Raw genomic sequence first — 24,342 nt, 5'->3', positions numbered from 1 at the left:
AGAGAGAGATGGGGTGCGAGAGAGAGAGAGATGGGGTGCAAGAGAGAGAGCGAGAGAGAGAGAAAGAGCAAGAGATGGGAGCTCAGCGCTCCAGTCTTACCTTCCGTGTAATCTCCTGAAGACAGAAAGCATTTAAAGAGAACGAGAGGAAGAGAGAAAGACAGAGCAGAGTGCTGATAAAACGATGAACATCTTCAAAATGACATTTGAACTGGTTAAGTATTCAAACGCTGGGAGTGACTGACCGCCACAACGCTTTGGGTGCGAGCAAACACAAACTCATGTTTACTCACTCACTCTCCATCTTTCACACATAGATGTAGGATCTTCATTTGATCTATAGTCACAGCTAAAATAATCCCTGTTAACGTTTAGTCCATAACGTTGCTGGATTGGTGGTTAGGCTATTAGCTGGACAAAAGTAGGCTACATGAAAAGTGCAATACTGTTAATATAACCGTGTGTTAGTGTGGGTTTTCAGTTAAAGCTGCAATAAGTAACTGTTCCTGTCTTCACCAGGGGTATTCAACTCACCCTAGGAGAGTTGGAGCCTGCTGGTTTTCTATTCTATCTGGTCACTAACTCCACACTACTGGTGTCCCAGGTCTAAAACATTAAAACATGCAATGGAACTGACTTCCAGAGTTGAGTTTGAGGCCTGTATACTATACTTGCTCGTTTTGTCACATAAACTGAACTTGGACGTACTATGAGAATTTTAGACACCAGGAAATGGCGGAACAATTTCTGCATAGAGCATCTTTAATTTATGGGAATCACGAAACTCATCTGCATTTCCTGCAAATTCTCAGCAACAAAATAGTGATTCAATTAAGATCCTACATCTATGTACGCATTGAAAGACATACGGACTAACTGAACTGAACTAAATTGACTGACAGAAAGACTGAACTAAATTGACTGAGCTGTGCTATGCGTGACTGTTAGAAGACGGGCTCCATGAAATCTAATAGTGTACTGGGCAGCCAAAACGGTGACCCTGTGTGCCAAAAATCTGTCTCCCTTCCACAGCTCAATCAAGCTTGAAACAGAACATCTCTGAGAGGGGCGGGTAGGACTTTGTATCACCATGATTACAGACAAAAGAAACACACGCCCAGACACAAACATGGCTCAGACACGTCAACACACACACTGATCCCAAACATACACACAGCAGAGCAGCTGTACTCACAGAGTGGGGAGACAGAACTGTGTAGTAAAAGGGAAACTAAAGGGACATTAAAAAAGGGAGGCAGTGACACAAATGTGTCCAGGGATTTTGTTTTTCTTCTCCCTGTGTCTGATCCTGTAGCAGGTGTTAAGAGTTTCTCTTTGGACTACAGTAGTTCATATGGTCTAATTCAGACAACACACACACACACACACACACACTGCACGCTGTCAGGATTTCTTCCCACTGATTAACCCCATTCAGTGTCCCTAAAGATAATCTAATCATACTAAAGCCCAAACAATGGGACAGCCTTCCATGACCACCGATCCACTTTTGTTCCCCTAATGAAGAGGCTGTAGGGGGGAGAGAGGTGGGGTGAAAGTGGAGAAAGAAAGAAAAGAGAAGCGAACTTGAAAAAGAGAAGAGAGAGAGAATGAAAAGGGTGGATAAAAGGTGATTTATCATAGTGAGCCGTCAGGCTGGCCACCGTTCCTCTGACATGTGGCCCTCATAGTGAGCCGTCAGGCTGGCCACCGTTCCTCTGACATGTGGCCCTCATAGTGAGCCGTCAGGCTGGCCACCGTTCCTCTGACATGTGGCCCTCATAGTGAGCCGTCAGGCTGGCCACCGTTCCTCTGACATGTGGCCCTCATAGTGAGCCGTCAGGCTGGCCACCGTTCCTCTGACATGTGGCCCTCATAGTGAGCCGTCAGGCTGGTCACCGTTCCTCTGACACGTGACCATCATTGTGAGCCGTCAGGCTGGTCACCGTTCCTCTGACATGTGGCCCTCAGGAGGGACAGAGAAAGAGCGGAAGTTGTGAGAACAAAGAGAGCAAGAGAGAGAAAGAAATAAAGAGAGAGAAAAGTAAAGACCAAGAGGCACTAAAATAGACAAATCCTCTCATGTTTGGGACCATGTCCAGGGCTGGTTTCCCAAAAGCCTCGTTGCACTAAGATCCTCTTAATTACTAATCTAAATGGATGAAAGGTGATCTAGGTGCTACGATGCGTTTGGGAAACCAGCCCTGGACACCAAAGTAAAAGTACTGTAGTTACACAAACTTTTGTCATACTGTCTGCATCTGGCTGACAGAGCAGGCCTTAGAGACCCTATCGTCAGATTAAACACATCGTTTAGGGGGCTGAACGTCTCGCTGAATATCAATTAGCTGCCGGCGAATAAATAAGCGGCAGCCATGTTTTTTAATTAGCAGAGTGCTGCAGTTTGGCTGCTGTGTGAAGGGAGCAAAGATGCAAACAGTGTGTGTGTGTGTGTGTGTGTGTGTGTGTGTGTGTGGCACAAGCACAATGTGCTGTGTCAGGAGCCGACTTTCATTCCAACTCCCTCACTCTTTAAAGACTTCTAAAGGAAGGTAAAGAGCAGGAATAGAAATAACTGCAGCATTGAGAGAGCTCAGAGTGTTGGGGAACGTGATGAAGGAGAACTGCATTACCTCATAAGCATGCACACACAATTTCTAGTCAGGATTCACACGCTCTCCCAACTTTTGCACACCCTGAAAGATGACTCACTCGGTTTAGCTACAATTACAGAACTAATTAACATATCGCTTTGACGACATCCTTCCATATGATGGCATTGCAAACAAAGCACACTAAAATTGTACACTTCTTCCACAACCTTCTCTCAGTATTTGACCCAACCTGAGCCTGTCTATGACTGGCCCCATCCCTCACTACATCATAATCAATGCTCTCTCACTCAGGCAGCCCATCTAAATGACCGGTACAACACACAGGTCAGAGTTGCACGGTGGGGCCCATACATCACAGAGCTGCTTGACAGGGCCAGGTGACAAACTAATTCTGATGCGGTGCACTGTCCGCTCCAGCAGGCAAAGGGTCAGGGGTCAGGCCAATGTGACCGCTGGCTGGTGTCAAATGGCTGAGGAACAGAGGTGGTGTGAGGGAAGTGAGGGATGGAGGGAGGAGAGGGACAGAGAGAGATTAAGGGAGAGAGAGAGAGGGTGTCCAGTGCACACACACTTCATTCACCATGCACAGACATGCATACACACACACACACACACACTTCATTCACCATGCACACACACACACTTCATTCACCATGCACAGACATGCATACACACACACACTTCATTCGCCATGCAGACATACACACACACACACACACAGCCATTCACTAGACATAAATCCACCCACCCACACACACACAAACCACCTCCTAAACCCAATACGCCACATCACCCACCACTATCTTTAATGGTATCATCCACAGATCAAATCAAAATGATGGCAGAGGATACGATGTCTCTCTTACTGGCAGCATTACAGCAACATATTACACTGAGTGGCTCTTAAACATCAGGAGAGAGCAGCCCTTCTGTTAGGAGTCCATTGGCTCTCCCCACTAGTCATTCTACCACCTTGCTAATTAGACTTAAGAGGCAGAGTTCTACAGAGGAGCAGTGAAGTTCATCACCAGCTATTACTCTCTCTAGGACAGGTTATATAGGACACCTATAATGATGGCAGATATACGATGGCCTGTAATCAACGGGCACTCCCTTTTCCCCTCACACACACAAAGGAGTTACATTTAATTCATTCAACTTTCTCGATATATGCAAGCACGCCACGGATGCCAGGCACGCACGCACACACACACACACACACACACACACACACACACACACACACACACACACACACACACAGGTGTGGCAGAGACCTACAGGCCTAAGTGTCTGTTCCACCGTGTGTGTCTGTCTGGAGCAGTGAGTAATGGATAAGGATGCCTCTGGAGGTCAAAGGGCAGACCTGGGCAGGACAGAGGGCGTGTGTGCTTTTGTGTGTGTGCTTGTTTAAAGACGCTCATCACTCATAAGTCACTAGCTCAATGGCTGTGAGTAGAGCTCACATTAGGCCTGGTCTACAGCAGCTGTCCTTAAATCACTGATGGGGGCTGATAGAAAGATGTCTCTCACCTGGACCCTGCTGCCCCTAGTGTCTATGTGACATTAAGATCAATACAGACCACAGGAGGCTGCGGAGGGGAGAACGGATCATAATAAAAGATAGCAATGGAGCAAATGGAATGTGTTTGACCCACAGTAACAGACAACATTTTGGACACTCTCTCAAGGGTTTGTCTTTACTTTTAAGACAAAGCTGTCAAGGCAAAGGGTGGCTACTTTGAAGTATTAAAACATATTTGGATTTGTTTAACACTTATTTTTTAACACTATTAGTGTTATTTGATAGTGTTGATGTCTTCACTATTATTCCACAATGCAAAAAACTAGTAAAAATAAAGACATTTTTAAAGAGAAATATATGCCTTGGTATTGATAGAGGACTGCTTTTCAGCAAGGTGCCGTGTTCCTACTGAACACCATAACTAAAACATTCCACTAAAACGTCTAGTTAGGAACATGACTCAATTCATTTCCATCCATTTGGAATCATTTAAGGAATATCACTGAACTGCTCATGCTTGGTAAAATGATCAATATTACATTGATTCATTAGCTGATCAGCAGCTCGTGTTGTAAACCGACTGATTGATAATCCTGGCTGATTGATAATCCTGCGTTTGAGTTGCCTTCATCTCCTTCTCGGCTCCCCTGGGGCTTGTGGAAAGGGTAGGGGGGGGGGGACCTCAGGAGGATCCTACCCATCTGTCACTTTCAGCAGGCGCTAGTGTCTGAGGAGGCCCTGGTCGTTCATTACCTCCATGGTCCTGAAGTGTGGACAACAACCACACAAAGACCAAACTAGAGCCAGGGCTCTATGGAGCCATCCACAACAATGCGGAGAAAAAAACACGAGGGAAACAGAGTGGTGGGAGGCAGAAAACTCCCCGGTTACGTCGCAAATGGCAGCACATCCACTAAAAAGTACACTACTTTGGACCTGAGCCCTCGTGGAAAATGTAGGAAATAGGGTGCCATTTGGGACGCAGGCCTTGACCTGAGTGTAGAGGACACACTGTGTGACGTGAAGGAACAGGTTTACTGCCTTCAGAGGACAGACTCCCCTGGGGGACTGGGAACAACAGAAAGAAAGAGGGGAAAACAATCCGGAGAGGGTCAAAGTGATGCAGGGAGGGAAGACAATGGAAGGAGTTGACAGAGAAAGAAAAAAAGAGAGAAAGAGAAAAGCAAATGGCAAAAGAGATGGATGTGGAGAATGTGCTGGTGACATTGGGACCTCACACTGGTGCTGCCGATGCAGCAGCCGGCCGGCCGGCCCCTACAACAGACCTCCGCTGGCCGGCCGGCTGCTACAACAGACCTCCGCTGGCCGGCCGGCCGCTACAACAGACCTCCGCTGGCCGGCCGGCCCCTACAACAGACCTCCGCTGGCCGGCCGGCCCCTACAACAGACCTCCGCTGGCCGGCCGGCCCCTACAACAGACCTCCGCTGGCCGGCCGGCCCCTACAACAGACCTCCGCTGGCCGGCCGGCCCCTACAACAGACCTCCGCTGGCCGGCCGGCCCCTACAACAGACCTCCGCTGGCCGGCCGGCCCCTACAACAGACCTCCGCTGGCTGGCTGACTGCTTCAATAGACCTCCACTGGCTGGCCGGCCCCTACAACAGACCTCCACTGGCTGATGTCGTAGAAATATTGGTCCAATAATATTTCTCAGATACCGGAACTTGTGAATTCAAAAGAGACTTTATTACAAAGTAACAAGCCGAGCTGGTCCATGGATCAACTGTCTTCCCAGCCTCGGCACACTCCTTTTATACAGTTTTCATCCTTAAATCACATAGTTACTCCTCTTTATGTTAATGATCAATTATTTTTTGCTTCGCGACACTATTGTTCCCACACCCTAAATTCTTCTTTGAGGCAGGCTTTTTCCCGCCTCAACAAATCACTGAACCAATTATATTTGTGGCGCAACTGACAGTTTGGTTTTAAAAATTATAGGGGCCTCTACCAGGTTGCAGTCACAAGTAAATTCATTATATAGATTATATCAGCACCCACCAGGCTATAGTCATAAGTACATTCATTTTTTATGCTATACAGGTGTGGTTACAGGTTCCTTTAAAGCTTTTAATGATTCTGTTTCATTACATCATTATTTCACAATATGCTACTGAAAAATCACCATACTGACTGCTTCAATAGACCTCCACTGGCTGGCTGACTGCTTCAATAGACCTCCACTGGCTGGCTGGCTGACCGCTTCAATAGACCGCCACTGGCTGGCTGACCACTTCAATAGACCTCCACTGGCTGGCTGACCGCTTCAATAGACCTCCACTGGCTGGCTGGCTGACCGCTTCAATAGACCTCCACTGGCTGGCTGACTGCTTCAATAGACCTCCACTGGCTGGCTGACTGCTTCAATAGACTTCCACTGGCTGGCTGACCACTTCAATAGACCTCCACTGGCTGGCTGACCGCTTCAATAGACCTCCACTGGCTGGCTGACTGCTTCAATAGACCTCCACTGGCTGGCTGACTGCTTCAATAGACCTCCACTGGCTGGCTGACCACTTCAATAGACCTCCACTGGCTGGCTGACCGCTTCAATAGACCTCCATTGGCTGGCTGACCGCTTCAATAGACCTCCACTGGCTGGCTGACCGCTTCAATAGACCTCCATTGGCTGGCTGACCGCTTCAATAGACCTCCACTGGCTGGCTGACCACTTCAATAGACCTCCACTGGCTGGCTGACCACTTCAATAGACCTCCACTGGCTGGCTGACCACTTCAATAGACCTCCACTGGCTGGCTGACCACTTCAATAGACCTCCACTGGCTGGCTGACCGCTTCAATAGACCTCCACTTTCTTCTTACTCGCTTGCTGTGTGTTCATCCACGTTACTTACTCACCTCCTCTGGTTTCCCTCCCTTCTACATCTGTCCATTCTTCTCCCATCCATCACTCAATACCTCAGCACTTCTTCACCCTCTCCATATGGTTCCAATACCTCTGGTGTACACCCTGCAACCTCCACACAACTCTCTCCCCTTAAAAAGATCTAGTGTCATTAGCTAGACCAACTGTTCACTTCCAAAACAGACTCATTAATATGATTTATCCTGCAGTTAAACCATGAGGGAGAAGAGAGAAGGAAAAAAACAAGCTAACAAACAAGCCCGGAGAGTGCGGAGTGAACGCTGGTCGCCTGGGTGTACGAGGGAGCTCACTGCGCAATACACACACACTTAACACTAACAGAACAGTGACCCATCTGGCCCACTAGACTTCTCACTCCTGCTCGCTTCCCTGACCTTCGGACACTCAACAGCTAGACAATTAAGGAGCGGCGGGCAATGTCTCATGGGGCTTGCAGCAATTATCAGAGCAGTTTAATAACCATGCTGTTACTCTGTGCCATTACTCTGCCAAGAGAATTTTAGATTCTTCTAATGTAAAACTATAAAAAAAGACAACGTATGACAAAACAAAAAAGGTGAGGAAAAATATTCATACACCATCTGTTTCCAGATCCCTCTTGAGCAAGGCTGATTCCGATTCCATCTCAGCTTCAGAAACTTTTACAATAACTAGCGTTTCAAAAATACTCCAACATCACCCGCACCGCAGCTGCCCGTTGCTTCAGAGGCTGGAAATTGACTTTACAAGCACTCTGTCAGAAAGCAGCTTTCCTGACACCTGCATTCATCCATCAATCCAAGCCAGCCATAGATCAGCTGCCCGCTTCTGGCAGCCAGCCATGCCAATTAGCTGCTGGGGTGAGACAACCGCGCCCGCCACTGCCCGTGCCAGCCACAGGTCCTGCCAATTAGGCCTGACCTCTGTCTGACCAAATACTGGCGCTGACACATTGGCACTGCGTGTGGGCATCACAGTCTGGATGTCTGGATGGACCAGGGCAGAGTGGGCAGTAAGTAATGGCTAGTCAACAGGCACTCCCATAGAGAGAATGTGGCACACACACAGCAGGGATTCATATCCTTTGATTGGATGTCAGTTGCCTATTAGCGCTACCACACACACACTTTCGGACTCCAACACATAAAGCCTTGGTGAGTCCCCCAGATAAAGAGAGGCAGGTTTGCAGATGAGCAGCACCTCCAGTGGCAGGGGAATGAGACAGACTGACTGGCTTCTGAAGGACACACTGCTAACATGACTGACCCCTAAAGCCAAGGACACACTGCTAACATGACTGACCCCTAAAGCCAAGGACACACGGCTAACATGACTGACCCCTAAAGCCAAGGACACACTGCTAACATGACTGACAGCGAAAACCAAGGACACACTGCTAACATGACTGACAGCGAAAACCAAGGACACACTGCTAACATGACTGACCCCTAAAACCAAGAACACACGGCTAACATGACTGACCCCTAAAGCCAAGGACACACTGCTAACATGACTGACTAAACCTAACTCCAGATGTTAGCTCACAAGGTTAAGGAATATTCAGTTGAAGAGGTTTCTGAAATAGACATATATTCTCATCTAGGGACACAGAACTAACTAGCATAGAACCAAATATAGCACACCCCTTTCCATTTATGATGACAGTGTCTCAAGACAGACTATATTCTATTGGATGCCGAGCAGACTTGCCTCTCGTATTACACCATGTAGTAGTAGTCTTCTTCCCCTGTTTATCTGACTCCAAACTAAAGGCACGGAGGAGGATTCTTCCCCTGTTTATCTGACTCCAAACTAAAGACACGAAGGAGGATTCTTCCCCTGTTTATCTGACTCCAAACTAAAGGCACGGAGGAGGATTCTTCCCCTGTTTATCTGACTCCAAACTAAAGACACGGAACGGAGGAGGATTCTTCCCCTGTTTATCTGACTCCAAACTAAAGGCACGGAGGAGGATTCTTCCCCTGTTTATCTGACTCCAAACTAAAGACACGGAACGGAGGAGGATTCTTCCCCTGTTTATCTGACTCCAAACTAAAGGCACGGAGGAGGATTCTTCCCCTGTTTATCTGACTCCAAACTAAAGACACGGAACGGAGGAGGATTCTTCCCCTGTTTATCTGACTCCAAACTAAAGACACGGAACGGAGGAGGATTCTTCCCCTGTTTATCTGACTCCAAACTAAAGACACGGAGGAGGATTCTTCCCCTGTTTATCTGACTCCAAACTAAAGACACGAAGGAGGATTCTTCCCCTGTTTATCTGACTCCAAACTAAAGACACGAAGGAGGATTCTTCCCCTGTTTATCTGACTCCAAACTAAAGACACGGAGGAGGATTCTTCCCCTGTTTATCTGACTCCAAACTAAAGACACGGAGCTGGATTCTTCCCCTGTTTATCTGACTCCAAACTAAAGACACTGAGCTGGATTCTTCCCCTGTTTATCTGACTCCAAACTAAAGACACAGAGGAGGATTCGCTTCATGGATTTCTCTTGCTCCCTGGTGAAATCTTTTTATTTTGTTGAAAAAAGGGGAGGCTGTTTTTCAAATGCCACCTACAAATCCATCCAATTCAAAACCCAGCAAGTCTCCTCTAATACCTGGGAAATTAAATTGTGGTGCATTATCAGCAGGGCCCAGTAGGCTGTATGTACAACGCAACAGCATTTGAAGTACACGTTTGTGCAAAGGGGACATTTGCTGGAGACGGCACTTTTTCTAAGGAAGAGAGGGAAGGAGAGAAAGAGGAAGGGGAAGAGAGAAGAGTGGGAGAGGGGTGGTGGTTGTGTAAGCTTAACGGAAGTCATTTTCAGGCCAGCCGAGCATCAAATGAAGACAGTTTAACTGGAGCATAGGTAGATTTTACGCTGGCAGAGAGAGAAGATGGGCTTGAGGGAGACTGAGGGAGAGCAGTCGTCACGCGTTACATTAAACCCCACTGTTAACTAGAAAGAAAGGACTTCATGCCAACTCACATTAAAGCCTGGTTATATTGATAGGGCAGACAAACAAAGACAGAGATTTAACCTGGCTACCGCTTCAGACTGCCATTATATCATCAGACTGCCATCATCAAGATAATAAGATACTGATAACTATGACAACAGTAATTGTGGTCCATTCAGTTAAAGTGGGAAGATAAACAACAGGAGTGTATAATTGGATGCAACATATGAGATGGGATAACAATCCACAGGCTTGGAGGTCCATTCTGTTTCTGTTCAGAGGAGCCTTCAAATAACAGTCTAGAAATCAACAACCGTTTGTTCTTCACGTCACAAAAAGCAATGCGACCGGTAACGGAGTTATGAAAAAAACAAACACTGCTGCTATTCCACCGACTTCTTAACGGAAGTGAAGAAAGGGCGGCCATTTTACACTCTAAGCGTATATTTTAAAAAGGAGGAGTTTTTTGAGGGGGACTCTGACAAATCCGCCACTGTGGACCGTGGAGCTCAAGATGGATGACTCTGGGTTTGATTGAAATGTCTGCCTTGGGGTTGAGCCTGTGTCTGGACTGGAATGGTGTGGCTTGTGATTGATTGGCTGTTCTGAGAGTTTTCGACTCCGGAGGGCAAGAATCGTTGAAAAGCAAAAAGGGATGGAGAAGTCTATGATTTCATTGCAGACACACGGACGGACATGCAGACTGTGACTGTGTCTGGTGGCCTATGTCATACGTCAATGTCATTTTCTCTTCCTCATTGGTTACCATTCACAGCATGATTAGACTAGACTGAAGTGGATTAGCCTAACATTCACACTGCTACTGGTCAGGAAGTACTGTGCTGCTTTGCTTAAAGCTTACACAGGCATTATTCATCTTCAAATCAGCGAGATTAATAATGATGTGTTTTTTGTGTGGAACTTAACCCATCATTCCTTCAGGACTGAGATACGAACCATCCAATGGCTGCAACATACTCCACTTGAATAACATACCGGTAACTCATCAACAACAACAAACGGGACTGTTTTGAAGTGCTTTTGTTATGAAATATTCATTTCTGTCGAGATAAAAACATCCCATCAAGAAACGCACGTCCTTTGGACCCCTCCATTACGTCCGGTTATAGAAGCCTGTACTACAGTTTAAGTGTTTTTTCTATAATGAAACCCCTTCTATCCACGTTGCCTCCAACCTTTACACACACATCCGCCTGAGTGGCAGAACACACGTGAGCCTTCACACAGGGGCATGTTCCCCAGCTATAGGACTGGTACACACGGCTGCTGCCTGCTGAGAGAACAATAAACAATGCTTAGCGCTTCCTAGTTTAAATGACCGTGGCAGCACCTTAGGGCAGGGGTGTCAAACTCCTTCCATAGGGGAGTATCTGCTGTTTTTAGTTTTTTCCTTTAAATTTGTGTCCAATTAAAGACCCAGACAACCAGGCGAGAGGGCTTCCTAACTAATCAGTGACCTTAACAGATCAATCAAAGACAAGAGAGGAGTAAAAACATGCAGACACTCGGCTCTCCGTGGAATGAGTTTGACACCTGTGCCTTAGGGGAATACAGTTACACAAGGGAAGCAGAGAGAAGTGGGAAGTCAGGGGGAAACGTCTTATTAACGTCGTAGGAGCAGGGGGAACGGGCTTTATTAACGTCGCAGGGGGGAACAGGCTTTATTAACGTCGCAGGGGGGAACAGGCTTTATTAACGTCGCAGGGGGGAACGGGCTTTATTAACGTCGCAGGGGGGAACGGGCTTTATTAACGTCGCAGGGGGAACGGGCTTTATTAACGTCGGAGGGGGAACGGGCTTTATTAACGTCGCAGGGGGAACGGGTTTTATTAACATCGCAGGGGGGAACGGGCTTTATTAACGTCGCAGGGGGGAACAGGTTTTATTAACGTCGCAGGGGGAACGGGCTTTATTAACGTCGCAGGGGGAACGGGTTTTATTAACATCGCAGGGGAACGGGTTTTATTAACGTCGCAGGGGGGAACAGGTTTTATTAACGTCGCATGGGGGAACAGGCTTTATTAACGTCGCAGGGGGAACGGGTTTTATTAACATCGCAGGGGAACGGGTTTTATTAACATCGCAGGGGAACGGGTTTTATTAACGTCGCAGGGGGGAACAGGCTTTATTAACGTCGCAGGGGGGAACAGGCTTTATTAAAGTCGTAGGGGGAACGGGCTTTATTAACGTCGTAGGGGGAACGGGCTTTATTAACATCGCAGGGGGAACGGGCTTTATTAATGTCGTAGGGGGAACGGGCTTTATTAACGTCGTAGAAGAGGGTGAATGGGCTTTATTAACGTCGTAGGGGGAATGGGCTTTATTAACGTCGTAGAAGAGGGTGAATGGGCTTTATTAACGTCGAATGGGGAATGGGCTTTATTAACGTCGTAGGGGGAATGGGCTTTATTAACATCGCAGGGGGAACGGGCTTTATTAATGTCGTAGGGGGAACGGGCTTTATTAACGTCGTAGAAGAGGGTGAATGGGCTTTATTAACGTCGTAGGGGGAATGGGCTTTATTAACGTCGTAGAAGAGGGTGAACGGGCTTTATTAACGTCGTAGAAGAGGGGGAACGGGCTTTATTAACGTCGTAGGGGGAACGGGCTTTATTAACGTCGTAGAAGAGGGGGAATGGGCTTTATTAACGTCGTAGAAGAGGGGGAACGGGCTTTATTAACGTCGAATGGGGAATGGGCTTTATTAACGTCGTAGAAGAGGGTGAATGGGCTTTATTAACGTCGTAGGGGGAATGGGGTTTATTAACGTCGTAGAAGAGGGGGAATGGGGTTTATTAACGTCGTAGAAGAGGGGGAATGGGGTTTATTAACGTCGTAGAAGAGGGGGAATGGGCTTTATTAACGTCGTAGAAGAGGGGGAACGGGCTTTAATAACGTCGTAGAAGAGGGGGAATGGGGTTTATTAACGTCGTAGAAGAGGGTGAATGGGCTTTATTAACGTTGCAGGGGGAACGGGCTTTAATAACGTCGTAGAAGAGGGGGAATGGGGTTTATTAACGTCGTAGAAGAGGGGGAACAGGCTTTATTAACGTCGTAGAAGAGGGGGAACGGGCTTTAATAACGTCGTAGAAGAGGGGGAATGGGCTTTATTAACGTCGTAGAAGAGGGGGAATGGGGTTTATTAACGTCGTAGAAGAGGGGGAATGGGGTTTATTAACGTCGTAGAAGAGGGTGAATGGGCTTTATTAACGTCGTAGGGGGAATGGGCTTTATTAACGTGGTAGAAGAGGGTGAATGGGCTTTATTAACGTCGTAGAAGAGGAAGAACGGGCTTTAATAACGTCGTAGAAGAGGGGGAATGGGCTTTAATAATGTCGTAGAAGAGGGTGAATGGGCTTTATTAACGTCGTAGGGGGAACGGGCTTTATTAACGTTGTAGGGGGAATGGGCTTTATTAACGTCGTAGAAGAGGGGGAACGGGCTTTATTAACGTCGTAGCGGGAACGGGCTTTATTAACGTCGTAGAAGAGGGTGAATGGGCTTTATTAACGTCGTAGGGGGAATGGGCTTTATTAACGTCGTAGAAGAGGGGGAATGGGCTTTATTAACGTCGTAGAAGAGGGTGAATGGGCTTTATTAACGTTGTAGAAGAGGGTGAATGGGCTTTATTAATGTCGTAGGGGGAATGGGGTTTATTAACGTCGTAGAAGAGGGTGAATGGGCTTTATTAACGTCGTAGGGGGAATGGGCTTTATTAACGTCGTAGAAGAGGGTGAATGGGCTTTATTAACGTCGTAGAAGAGGGTGAATGGGCTTTATTAATGTCGTAGGGGGAATGGGGTTTATTAACGTCGTAGAAGAGGGGGAACGGGCTTTAATAACGTCGTAGAAGAGGGGGAATGGGGTTTATTAACGTCGTAGAAGAGGGTGAATGGGCTTTATTAACGTCGCAGGGGGAACGGGCTTTATTAACGTCGTAGAAGAGGGGGAATGGGGTTTATTAACGTCGTAGAAGAGGGTGAATGGGCTTTATTAACGTCGCAAGGGGAACGGGCTTTAATAACGTCGTAGAAGAGGGGGAATGGGGTTTATTAACGTCGTAGAAGAGGGTGAATGGGCTTTATTAACGTCGTAGGGGGAATGGGCTTTATTAACGTCGTAGAAGAGGGGGAATGGGCTTTATTAACATCGTAGAAGAGGGGGAACGGGCTTTATTAACGTCGTATGGGGAATGGGCTTTATTAACGTCGTAGAAGAGGGGGAATGGGGTTTATTAACGTCGTAGAAGAGGGTGAATGGGCTTTATTAACGTCGTAGGGGGAATGGGCTTTATTAACGTCGTAGAAGAGGAGGAATGGGCTTTATTAACGTCGTAGGGGGAATGGGCTTTATTAACGTCGTAGAAGAGGGGGAACAGGCTTTATTAACGTCGTAGAAGAGGGGGAACGGGCTTTAATAACGTCGTAGAAGAGGGGGAATGGGCTTTAATAATGTCGTAGAAGAGGGTGAATGGGCTTTATTAACGTCGTAGGGGGAATGGGGTTTATTAACGTCGTAGAAGAGGGGGAATGGGCTTTATTAACGTCGTAGGGGGAATAGTATAGACTAGTGGGAATAGTAAAGGTGTGTGATAATGCGCTGACGCAGATCCTCAAGTCTGTGTACTGGACTACGTAGAGATACTGTGGGTTGAATGTATGATACAGGCAGCACAGAGGTCTAAAGAAAAACACAACAAATACTTTGAGTTTGGAAGTTAACATCCAGTCAACCTCCAAATCACAGAACTCTATAGTCATAAATTATTCTTAGTCACAAGGCGTATGGCTATCAATGTTAGAAATAAAACAGGAACATCCAGGCTACTAGCCTATACAGCCTTGTGTGTGTGTGTATGTGTGTGTCCACTCAGGCTTAAATGGCCATCGAGACAATTCCCCTGGAAGGCCGCGTAATTGGTGGCTAATGCCATGGCGGTGTTGCCATTACAGGATGGCGTGGGGAGCATGCGAGCACAGTACACCTCTACCACTGTGTGTGATGTACCGGGGGTTCTATAGGGCCCTGCTGCCGTGGCGACGTGACATGCATCCTGATGAGAAGACCAATCAATACCTCGTAGAATCAGGAGACTGAGGAGAGAAAACACAACAACTAGCGCTTTCTTCTACCGCTCCAGCCTGACTTATGTAGAGCTTATGTAGGCTAGCCTCTATACCCGGGCCTTACTTCTTCACCTGCACTCCTCTTCCTACACTCTGTTTCTCTTCATCCACTATCTTATTCACCTGCTCTCCTCTTCCCATCCCCTCTTCATCCTCTATCACCTAGTATTCCAATCACAACCAGTTTCACTGACATTCCTCCATGGAATAAATCCAGCCTGTCTCTGGTTATATGCTGTGACGCTGTAGCACAGTATTTTCTTCCCAAGACTTAACAATAAGACCAAGGTGTTTCTTTATAATTGGGAAGAAAATACACTTTCTGTAATAGCAAAGCATCACTTTTTGTAGATCCAGGGACAGGCTTGCTAAGAACCAAATCCCACAACAGCGTACGGGTTGCAGCCTTGCAGTGGTGTGGGCTTATAGAGAAGACATTTAAAGCTTCTCTATCCGGTAATGTAGCACAGGATCCTCTAGCTCAGTGGCTCCCAACCTTGTCCTTTCTAGGGACCCCCAAATCCCCATCAAAAGCTCGAGGACCACCATTCACATAGTGGCAGAATTGTTTCACATTAAACATCTTAGCGGTCAAATTTAGACCTCATGTTATCGGTGAATGTAGCAGATGAAATATATTACAGATGGATGTTTGTATTGGGAAAAGTAATGTAAAACTGTTTATAACAGGCTGAAAACCACTGCTCTAGCTGAATGTAAAAATGGTGGCTCCATAGGAACACCATGAATGATCAAGCTGGGCTTTATCAATGACCAGAGAGCATTGATTTGATAAATGTGCTCTGCTAAGTGCAGGGCGGTGGTACGGCAAATGACTTCACAAATCATCTCTGAAAGCACCATCTAGGCTGCAACGTGGGCTTAGTACAGCAACCATGCTGCTCCCAAGGGCCCGTTTTCAAATCCTTTGCGACAATTTTACATTTCCCATTACAAACGCGTTACGTAGTGTCCGTGTCGTGCGATGTAAAGGTGACACACTGATTGACCCATGTTGGAACGATACATCTACACAGTTAGGGGTCATCACCAAAGCGTTTCACGTGCTCCATGTGTAAATGTAGCTTGTATCTATGCCAACCTCATATTTAAAATGTCTACAGAGAAATACATTATTCAGAGTGTCTGTACATTATTCTGAATATCAATCATGAAGTCAGAGTGAACATACTTCTGTAATGAAACTGCTTATTTTTTCCCCATTTTAAAGCACTGTGCTACTTCAAAGACAGTTGGGGAAGTGTCTTGGCGGCTGAAGAGAGACTGGTAGATTCCCAAATGACACCCTATTCCCTTTATACTGCACTACTTGTGACAAAAGCAGGGCACTAGAAAGGGAATATGGTGCCAATTGGGACGTAGCCAATGAGGAGAGAGAGACAGCCGTCCCAGAGTTAACACCGAAAAATGACAATGAGGGAAGAAGGCGGGCGCCTAGGCTGTCTTTTAAAGGGAAAAGTCCATTTCCAGTTGAAAAGAACAGCGGGCATATGAGAGGACTGACAGCCTTGACAATTACATGAGTAAAATAGGCGCAGACTCGGTGATAACCCCTCGGATTCTATTAAACTCCAGAACTCTAAATGAATTCTCAAACAGGGAAATCATCACACGCTTTCTGCTAAAAGAACAGACTTTCCCTCCTCTTCTGCTCTTTACTCCAGTGTGAGAGAGAGACAGAAACAGAAGTGTAAAAAATAATGTTGTCTGTGTGCAAATATCTGCGAGTGTCTGTGTGTGTGTGTGTGTCTGTGTGCTCAATTTGCATGTACCCACTCATTCACTCATTTTAACACCCAGCTCCAGTCTCCTGGGACACCCAGCTCCAGTCTCCTGGGACACCCAGCTCCAGTCTCCTGGGACACCCAGCTCCAGTCTCCTGGGACACCCAGCTCCAGTCTCCTGGGACACCCAGCTCCAGTCTCCTGGGACACCCAGCTCCAGTCTCCTGGGACACCCAGCTCCAGTCTCTTGGGGGGAGTGTGTAAAAGATGGTAAAGGCCCAGGGTTAACCTTGGAGCCAGTAAAATAGTTTTAAACTGTCTCTCTGTATGACTGCCGCTGCTGTGACCTGTACTACAAGGACTGCCGCTGCTGTGACCTGTACTACAAGGACTGCCGCTGCTGTGACCTGTACTACAAGGACTGCCGCTGCTGTGACCTGTACTACAAGGACTGCCGCTGCTGTGACCTGTACTACAAGGACTGCCGCTGCTGTGACCTGTACTACAAGGACTGCCGCTGCTGTGACCTGTACTACAAGGACTGCCGCTGGTGTGACCTGTACTACAAGGACTGCCGCTGCTGTGACCTGTACTACAAGGACTGCCGCTGCTGTGACCTGTACTACAAGGACTGCCGCTGCTGTGACCTGTACTACAAGGACTGCCACTGCTGTGACCTGTACTACAAGGACTGCCGCTGCTGTGACCTGTACTACAAGGACTGCCGCCGCTGTGACCTGTACTACAAGGACTGCCGCCGCTGTGACCTGTACTACAAGGACTGCCGCCGCTGTGACCTGTACTACAAGGACTGCCGCCGCTGTGACCTGTACTACAAGGACTGCCACCGCTGTGACCTGTACTACAAGGACTGCCGCCGCTGTGACCTGTACTACAAGGACTGCCACTGCTGTGACCTGTACTACAAGGACTGCCACTGCTGTGACCTATACTACAAGGACTGCCGCTGCTGTGACCTGTACTACAAGGACTGCCGCTGCTGTGACCTGTACTACAAGGACTGCCGCTGGTGTGACCTGTACTACAAGGACTGCCACTGGTGTGACCTGTACTACAAGGACTGCCGCTGCTGTGACCTGTACTACAAGGACTGCCGCTGCTGTGACCTGTACTACAAGGACTGCCGCTGCTGTGACCTGTACTACAAGGACTGCCACTGCTGTGACCTGTACTACAAGGACTGCCACTGCTGTGACCTGTACTACAAGGACTGCCGCTGCTGTGACCTGTACTACAAGGACTGCCGCTGCTGTGATCTGTACTACAAGGACTGCCGCTGCTGTGACCTGTACTACAAGGACTGCCACTGGTGTGACCTGTACTACAAGGACTGCCACTGCTGTGACCTGTACTACAAGGACTGCCACTGCTGTGACCTGTACTACAAGGACTGCCGCTGCTGTGACCTGTACTACAAGGACTGCCGCTGCTGTGACCTGTACTACAAGGACTGCCGCTGGTGTGACCTGTACTACACGGACTGCCGCTGCTGTGACCTGTACTACAAGGACTGCCGCTGCTGTGACCTGTACTACAAGGACTGCCGCTGCTGTGACCTGTACTACAAGGACTGCCACTGCTGTGACCTGTACTACAAGGACTGCCACTGCTGTGACCTGTACTACAAGGACTGCCACTGCTGTGACCTGTACTACAAGGACTGCCGCTGCTGTGACCTGTACTACAAGGACTGCCGCTGCTGTGACCTGTACTACAAGGACTGCCACTGCTGTGACCTGTACTACAAGGACTGCCACTGCTGTGACCTGTACTACAAGGACTGCCGCTGGTGTGACCTGTACTACAAGGACTGCCGCTGCTGTGACCTGTACTACAAGGACTGCCGCTGCTGTGACCTGTACTACAAGGACTGCCGCTGCTGTGACCTGTACTACAAGGACTGCCGCTGCTGTGACCTGTACTACAAGGACTGCCGCCGCTGTGACCTGTACTACAAGGACTGCCGCCGCTGTGACCTGTACTACAAGGACTGCCGCCGCTGTGACCTGTACTACAAGGACTGCTGCTGCTGTGACCTGTACTACAAGGACTGCCACTGCTGTGACCTGTACTACAAGGACTGCCGCTGCTGTGACCTGCCGCTGCTGTGACCTGTACTACAAGGACTGCCGCTGCTGTGACCTGTACTACAAGGACTGCCACTGCTGTGACCTGTACTACAAGGACTGCCGCTGCTGTGACCTGTACTACAAGGACTGCCGCTGCTGTGACCTGTACTACAAGGACTGCCGCTGCTGTGACCTGTACTACAAGGACTGCCACTGCTGTGACCTGTACTACAAGGACTGCCACTGCTGTGACCTGTACTACAAGCACTGCCGCTGCTGTGACCTGTACTACAAGGACTGCCGCTGGTGTGACCTGTACTACAAGGACTGCCGCTGGTGTGACCTGTACTACAAGGACTGCCGCTGCTGTGACCTGTACTACAAGGACTGCCGCTGCTGTGACTGTACTACAAGGACTGCCACTGCTGTGACCTGTACTACAAGGACTGCCGCTGCTGTGACCCGTTCTACAGTACAGTACTGCTGTATACTGATAGTTTTCTCTGGTGGACAGAAGCATGTAACAGTACTGGTAACTTAACTTCTGTCAGATGTCATGTCTCACCTTGAACCTTAACCCAGAGCGCAGGTTTTTCCTCACTGATCATCTGGACAAATCACCATTTCACAGGTGTTCACATCTTGCGAATTTCAGAAGGGGAGGGGACATTTGGCCCACAGACTTGCCCAGAACTCGCAAAGAGAGGGAGGTGGAGCTACCGCCCTGCTTCCATTCCCCATTGTAGTATCTTTTGGAACACGTTGGCCCCCAGAACTGGAGCCTTGCCAACTTGTTGTAAACACATGCCAACTTGTTGTTGTAAACACATACCAACTTGTTGTTGGCAGGGCTACAGTCCATATGACTGATCTGAGCTATCCGGACATTATTTTAACAGCACCAAGAGAGGACAGACACTTACATGGAGATACATGGCTGGTCCTATCCCTCCCTCCTTCCCTCCAAAAAAATCATTAAATTAAAGATGACAAAGAACAAAACAGCTCTCTTCACAGATGCTGAAGGCGTATAGAGTCCCCGCTCTTCCTCCCCACCTCCCTCACTTTTAAATTTTTTCGATTGGATCGTCGTTCCGAGCGAGGGATCCCTGATACACTCATCCTGCGGCGTGGTGGAATCGCGGCACGCCATGGCGTCTCGGCCCCCCAAAATGATTCATTTTTCTATTACAGCAATGAGCGTGTGAAATGAGCTATATAATCAATAGCGTAGGTTTGTAAACAGGGCCCGTTCTCCGGGGAGCGTGTTGTGCATGTGTGTGTGTGTGCGCTGGTTGTGAGAGAATCTGTTGGCTGTCAAGGCAATGCAGGGATGACGCTGGTCTTGCTATATGTTTACAAGGGCTATTTACAGCAAATAAAGCCATAACTCTCTAAAATGAGGGTGGCTTTCTCAGACACAACATCATAAAGGAAATAAGGGGACAGTGAAATATAAGAAGGCCCTGTAGGAAGATCAATTTCAGTTTAACCTAATCATATAGTGGTGATCATCACAATGATATGGTGGAAGTGAAACCCCTCATTTCTCAGGTCTCTGAGGGGCTAGCGCGTGTGTGTATGTTCGTTCATGTGTGTCTAAGAATAATCAATCATTTGGCGGGTGCTTATATTTGTCCTGTTACACATTTGTATTCGTGTGTAATGCAAATGCTCTTATTGCGTGTGTGTGTGTGTGTGTGTGTAAGGGGTCACACAGGTCAGACGGCTCTATAGACTTCAGTTCACGGCTATGCTCACACACCCGAGACATGTGTCACCGCTCCAGTCGTGACCTGTCAATTACCACATATGGATGTGTGTGTGTGTGTGTGTGTGTTTGTTTAACCAATGATGGAAGGGAGCAATATTTCATATGAAAGAAGTGTCATTTCTATGCATTCAAGCTAGAATACAAAAATACATGACTGGTTCCTGCTAAACTGCCCAATTAACAGTGCAGCCATTTAAATTCTAACCTCCTGTACCTCTTCCTGTCCTCAGAAGAGTATTAACAGCACTGCAAGACATTTGCTAGTAGTTTCAACAGAAGTTATATGAAGGGCACAGCTCCAAGATCCAGACAAAATGTGAGTATCATCTGCAGATGAAAAGCTAAAAAGTGGTAAAACTGGGAAATGTTGAAATGTAGCCGACGGGTCATGTTTCAGTGGAGTACGGTATAGCATTAGAACAAGATGTTTTACAGATACTAAGATAATACTATATAGTCCTCATGTTTCAGTGGAGTACGGTATAGCATTAGAACAAGATGTTTTACAGATACTAAGATAATACTATATAGTCCTCATGTTTCAGTGGAGTACGGTATAGCATTAGAACAAGATGTTTTACAGATACTAAGATAATACTATATAGTCCTCATGTTTCAGTGGAGTACGGTATAGCATTAGAACAAGATGTTTTACAGATACTAAGATAATACTATATAGTCCTCATGTTTCAGTGGAGTACGGTATAGCATTAGAACAAGATGTTTTACAGATACTAAGATAATACTATATAGTCCTCATGTTTCAGTGGAGTACGGTATAGCATTAGAACAAGATGTTTTACAGATACTAAGATAATACTATATAGTCCTCATGTTTCAGTGGAGTACGGTATAGCATCAGAACAAGATGTTTTACAGATACTAAGATAATACTATATAGTCCTCATGTTTCAGTGGAGTACGGTATAGCATTAGGATGCCCAGCAGAACAAGATGTTTTACAGATACTAAGATAATACTATATAGTCCTCTGTTTTGGTTATGGGATGGTCCCACCTATGAGGAGCACAGTGATGATCACCCTGGTTACAGAGGGAAATGAGCTGCCATCAGGGACATTACAGTCATCAACCCCTAGCTAGTGGGTGTACAGGCATGTGTTCCAGCCCAGCACTAAAACACGTAATTCACCTAATCAACATCTGGTCTTGATGACTGTGAAAGTCAGTGTTCGTGCTGGGCTGAGACTGGAACAAAACCAATTGACGAAGGGGGGGGGTTGAAAAACGGTTGGAGGGGGTTAGGGACTTACGTAAAGCTGGGTGCGTAGCCTCTCGTCCTCAGCGCTGACCTTCTCTCTCATGACAGCTTGCGTCAGGGTATTATGGGTCGTGGCTCTCTCCAGCTCCAGGATACGACCCACCTCATCCTTCACACTGGCCTGGGCCTCAGCCTCAGCAAAGGATGCAGCATGGACCTTCTCCTCCTCCAGCCTGACAGAGACAGACAGTTAACATTTACAACACTAGACAGACAAAGGACAGATGCACATAAGCATACGCAAGCAGACACGTACACACACACACACGATATACACACAAACCTCAAGTTTATGAAAACTGAAAAGTAGTGTGTGTAATTATTAATTATAATTTTGCTGAGTTTGATAGTCACATTGTTTCTTGTAAGTGAATATCTCAGGAATAGTTAAACGAGTTGTCAGGACTATAATACTTGGTATCACATTAAATAAGAGCTCATCAGGAAATGTCCTCTGTAGTGACTACCCAGATGCCATAACTATGTTATTCACCTAAATGAAACATTAGTTCCATAAATGAGCCTTTTAGCCCATACGTGTCCTCTATGACTTGGACGTTATGGTGAACACTCACTAGTCTTTCCCTCTCATTTTAGTAGATGTACTTTGCCGTAATGATCAGATCACACCATGCAAAGAGGGATGTAGCCGACAGTCAGAGAGGGAAAATGGACAGTGTTGATAGGCAGGTGAACTGTCCAAAGGGGTTACAAGGTAAAAGTGGGAGGCGGGATTAGGTTGTCTCCTGTCCTCCTTGCTTGGCAGAGATCTCAGAAAAGAAGGCAACTTCATAACATAAAATGTACTGTATATACCATATCAAATAATCAATTGTACTTCCCGAATGTAGTATTTTAGCTGTGACAGAACATACATGTTTTCTTGTAGATTTGCGTTATTCCACAAAGTTCTATCAGGTGCTGCAGTGGGAGGGGGCTGTATAACCACGTGACGCAGCTCTACCTCACTCTCCAGTCCAATGAGTCAGAGGGGTTTAGGAACAGGCACATTTTGCCGTTATTCCCCTTTAAATCCACAAGCTGGTCTTGTGGTTCGCCAGCTGGCAGAAAGAGGGCGACATTGAAGACTTGAAAATGACAAAGGGTAAAAAGACAGGTTAATGTCAGAAGATGATCAATTGAAGTTTGAAAGCTATGACGCAGTAGGTTTTTCTAACCAAGTCTGGCTTTGCTTTGAAATGCCTCAAAGCCCTAAGTTTGGAGATTAATTTAGACGTGACACTTTCCTGCGAAAACCCCCCCGGACATATTTACATAGGAAGAGTGTAGTGTTATTTTGAGATGGTAAACCTGCACACACTTCCCACCAGGCAGTTGGAACGATGCAACTTTTTGAAGCGTCACTAGGCATTAGATTCTTATAGTTGCCTGGCAACACGTTCATCGCTACACTGCGCTGGTGTGATTGGTGAAGGAAGGTCCCTGAACAGTGAGATCCAAACTGTTCCTCTGTTTAGAATCAAACACGCCAGCCTAATATACAGTGCATTCATAAAGTATTCAGACCCCTTGACTTTTTCCACATTTTGTTAGGTAACAGCCTTATTCTAAAATGGATTACATAGATTTTTTTCCCCCTCATCAATCTACACACAATACCTCATAATGACAAAGTAAAACCTTTTTGGGGGACATTTATGCAAATGTATTCAAAAATAAATAATTTACACAAGTATTCAGACCCTTTAGTCAGTACTTTTTGAAGCACCTTTGGCAGCGATTACAGCCTGAGTCTTCTTGGGTATGACGCTACAAGCTTGGGACATCTGTATTTGGGGAGTTTCTCCCATTCTTCTCTGCAGATCCTCTCAAGCTCTGTCAGGCTGGATGGGGAGCGTTGCTGCACAGATATTTTCAGGTCTCTCCAGAGATGTTCGATCGTGTTCAAGTCCGGGTTCTGGCTGGGCCACTCAAGGACATTCAGAGACTTGTCCTAAAGCCACTCCTGAGTTGTGTTGGCTGTGTGCTTAAGGTCATTGTCCGGTTGGAAGGTGAACCTTTGCCCAAGTCTAAGGTCCTGAGCACTCTGGAGTGGGCTGTCATGTTCCTTTTACTGAGGAGGGGCGTCCGTCTGGCAACTCTACCATAAAGGCCTGATTGATGGAGTGCTGCAGAGATGGTTTTCTTTCTGGAAGGTTCTGCCATCTCCACAGAGGAACTCTGGAGCTCGGTCAGAGTGACCATTGGGTTGTTGGTCTCCTCCCTGACCAAGGCCCTTCTCCCCTGATTGCTCAGTTTGGCCGGGCGGCCAGATCTAGGAAGAGTCTTGGTGGTTCCAAACTTCTTCCA

The 24,342-nt window shown here is 47.1% G+C and overlaps 1 protein-coding gene across 5 annotated transcripts in view; it reads right to left on the bottom strand.

Annotated features, from left to right (window-relative positions):
• The window catches only part of LOC110499817 (MICOS complex subunit MIC19), a 113,988-nt gene that overhangs the window by 61,494 nt on the left and 28,152 nt on the right, over positions 1 to 24,342 (bottom strand). For 3 of the 5 annotated variants that reach the window (XM_090199129.1, XM_090199130.1, XM_090199133.1), the window contains 2 exons: positions 22,025 to 22,205; positions 101 to 115 (listed from right to left, as the gene is read on the bottom strand). In XM_090199129.1, coding sequence (XP_090055255.1) covers positions 101 to 115; positions 22,025 to 22,205 — 196 coding nt within the window. The remainder of the gene's footprint in view (positions 1 to 100; positions 116 to 22,024; positions 22,206 to 24,342) is intronic. The other 2 variants (XM_090199132.1, XM_090199134.1) reach the window with 1 other exon arrangement.

Source organism: Oncorhynchus mykiss, chromosome 15 (genome assembly GCF_057628025.1).
Source record: "Oncorhynchus mykiss isolate SJ-2025 chromosome 15, ASM5762802v1, whole genome shotgun sequence".
NCBI lineage: Eukaryota > Metazoa > Chordata > Actinopteri > Salmoniformes > Salmonidae > Oncorhynchus > Oncorhynchus mykiss.
The sequence above is the reverse complement of the archived record's forward strand: the minus strand, read 5'-3'. Positions and strand labels throughout refer to the sequence as shown.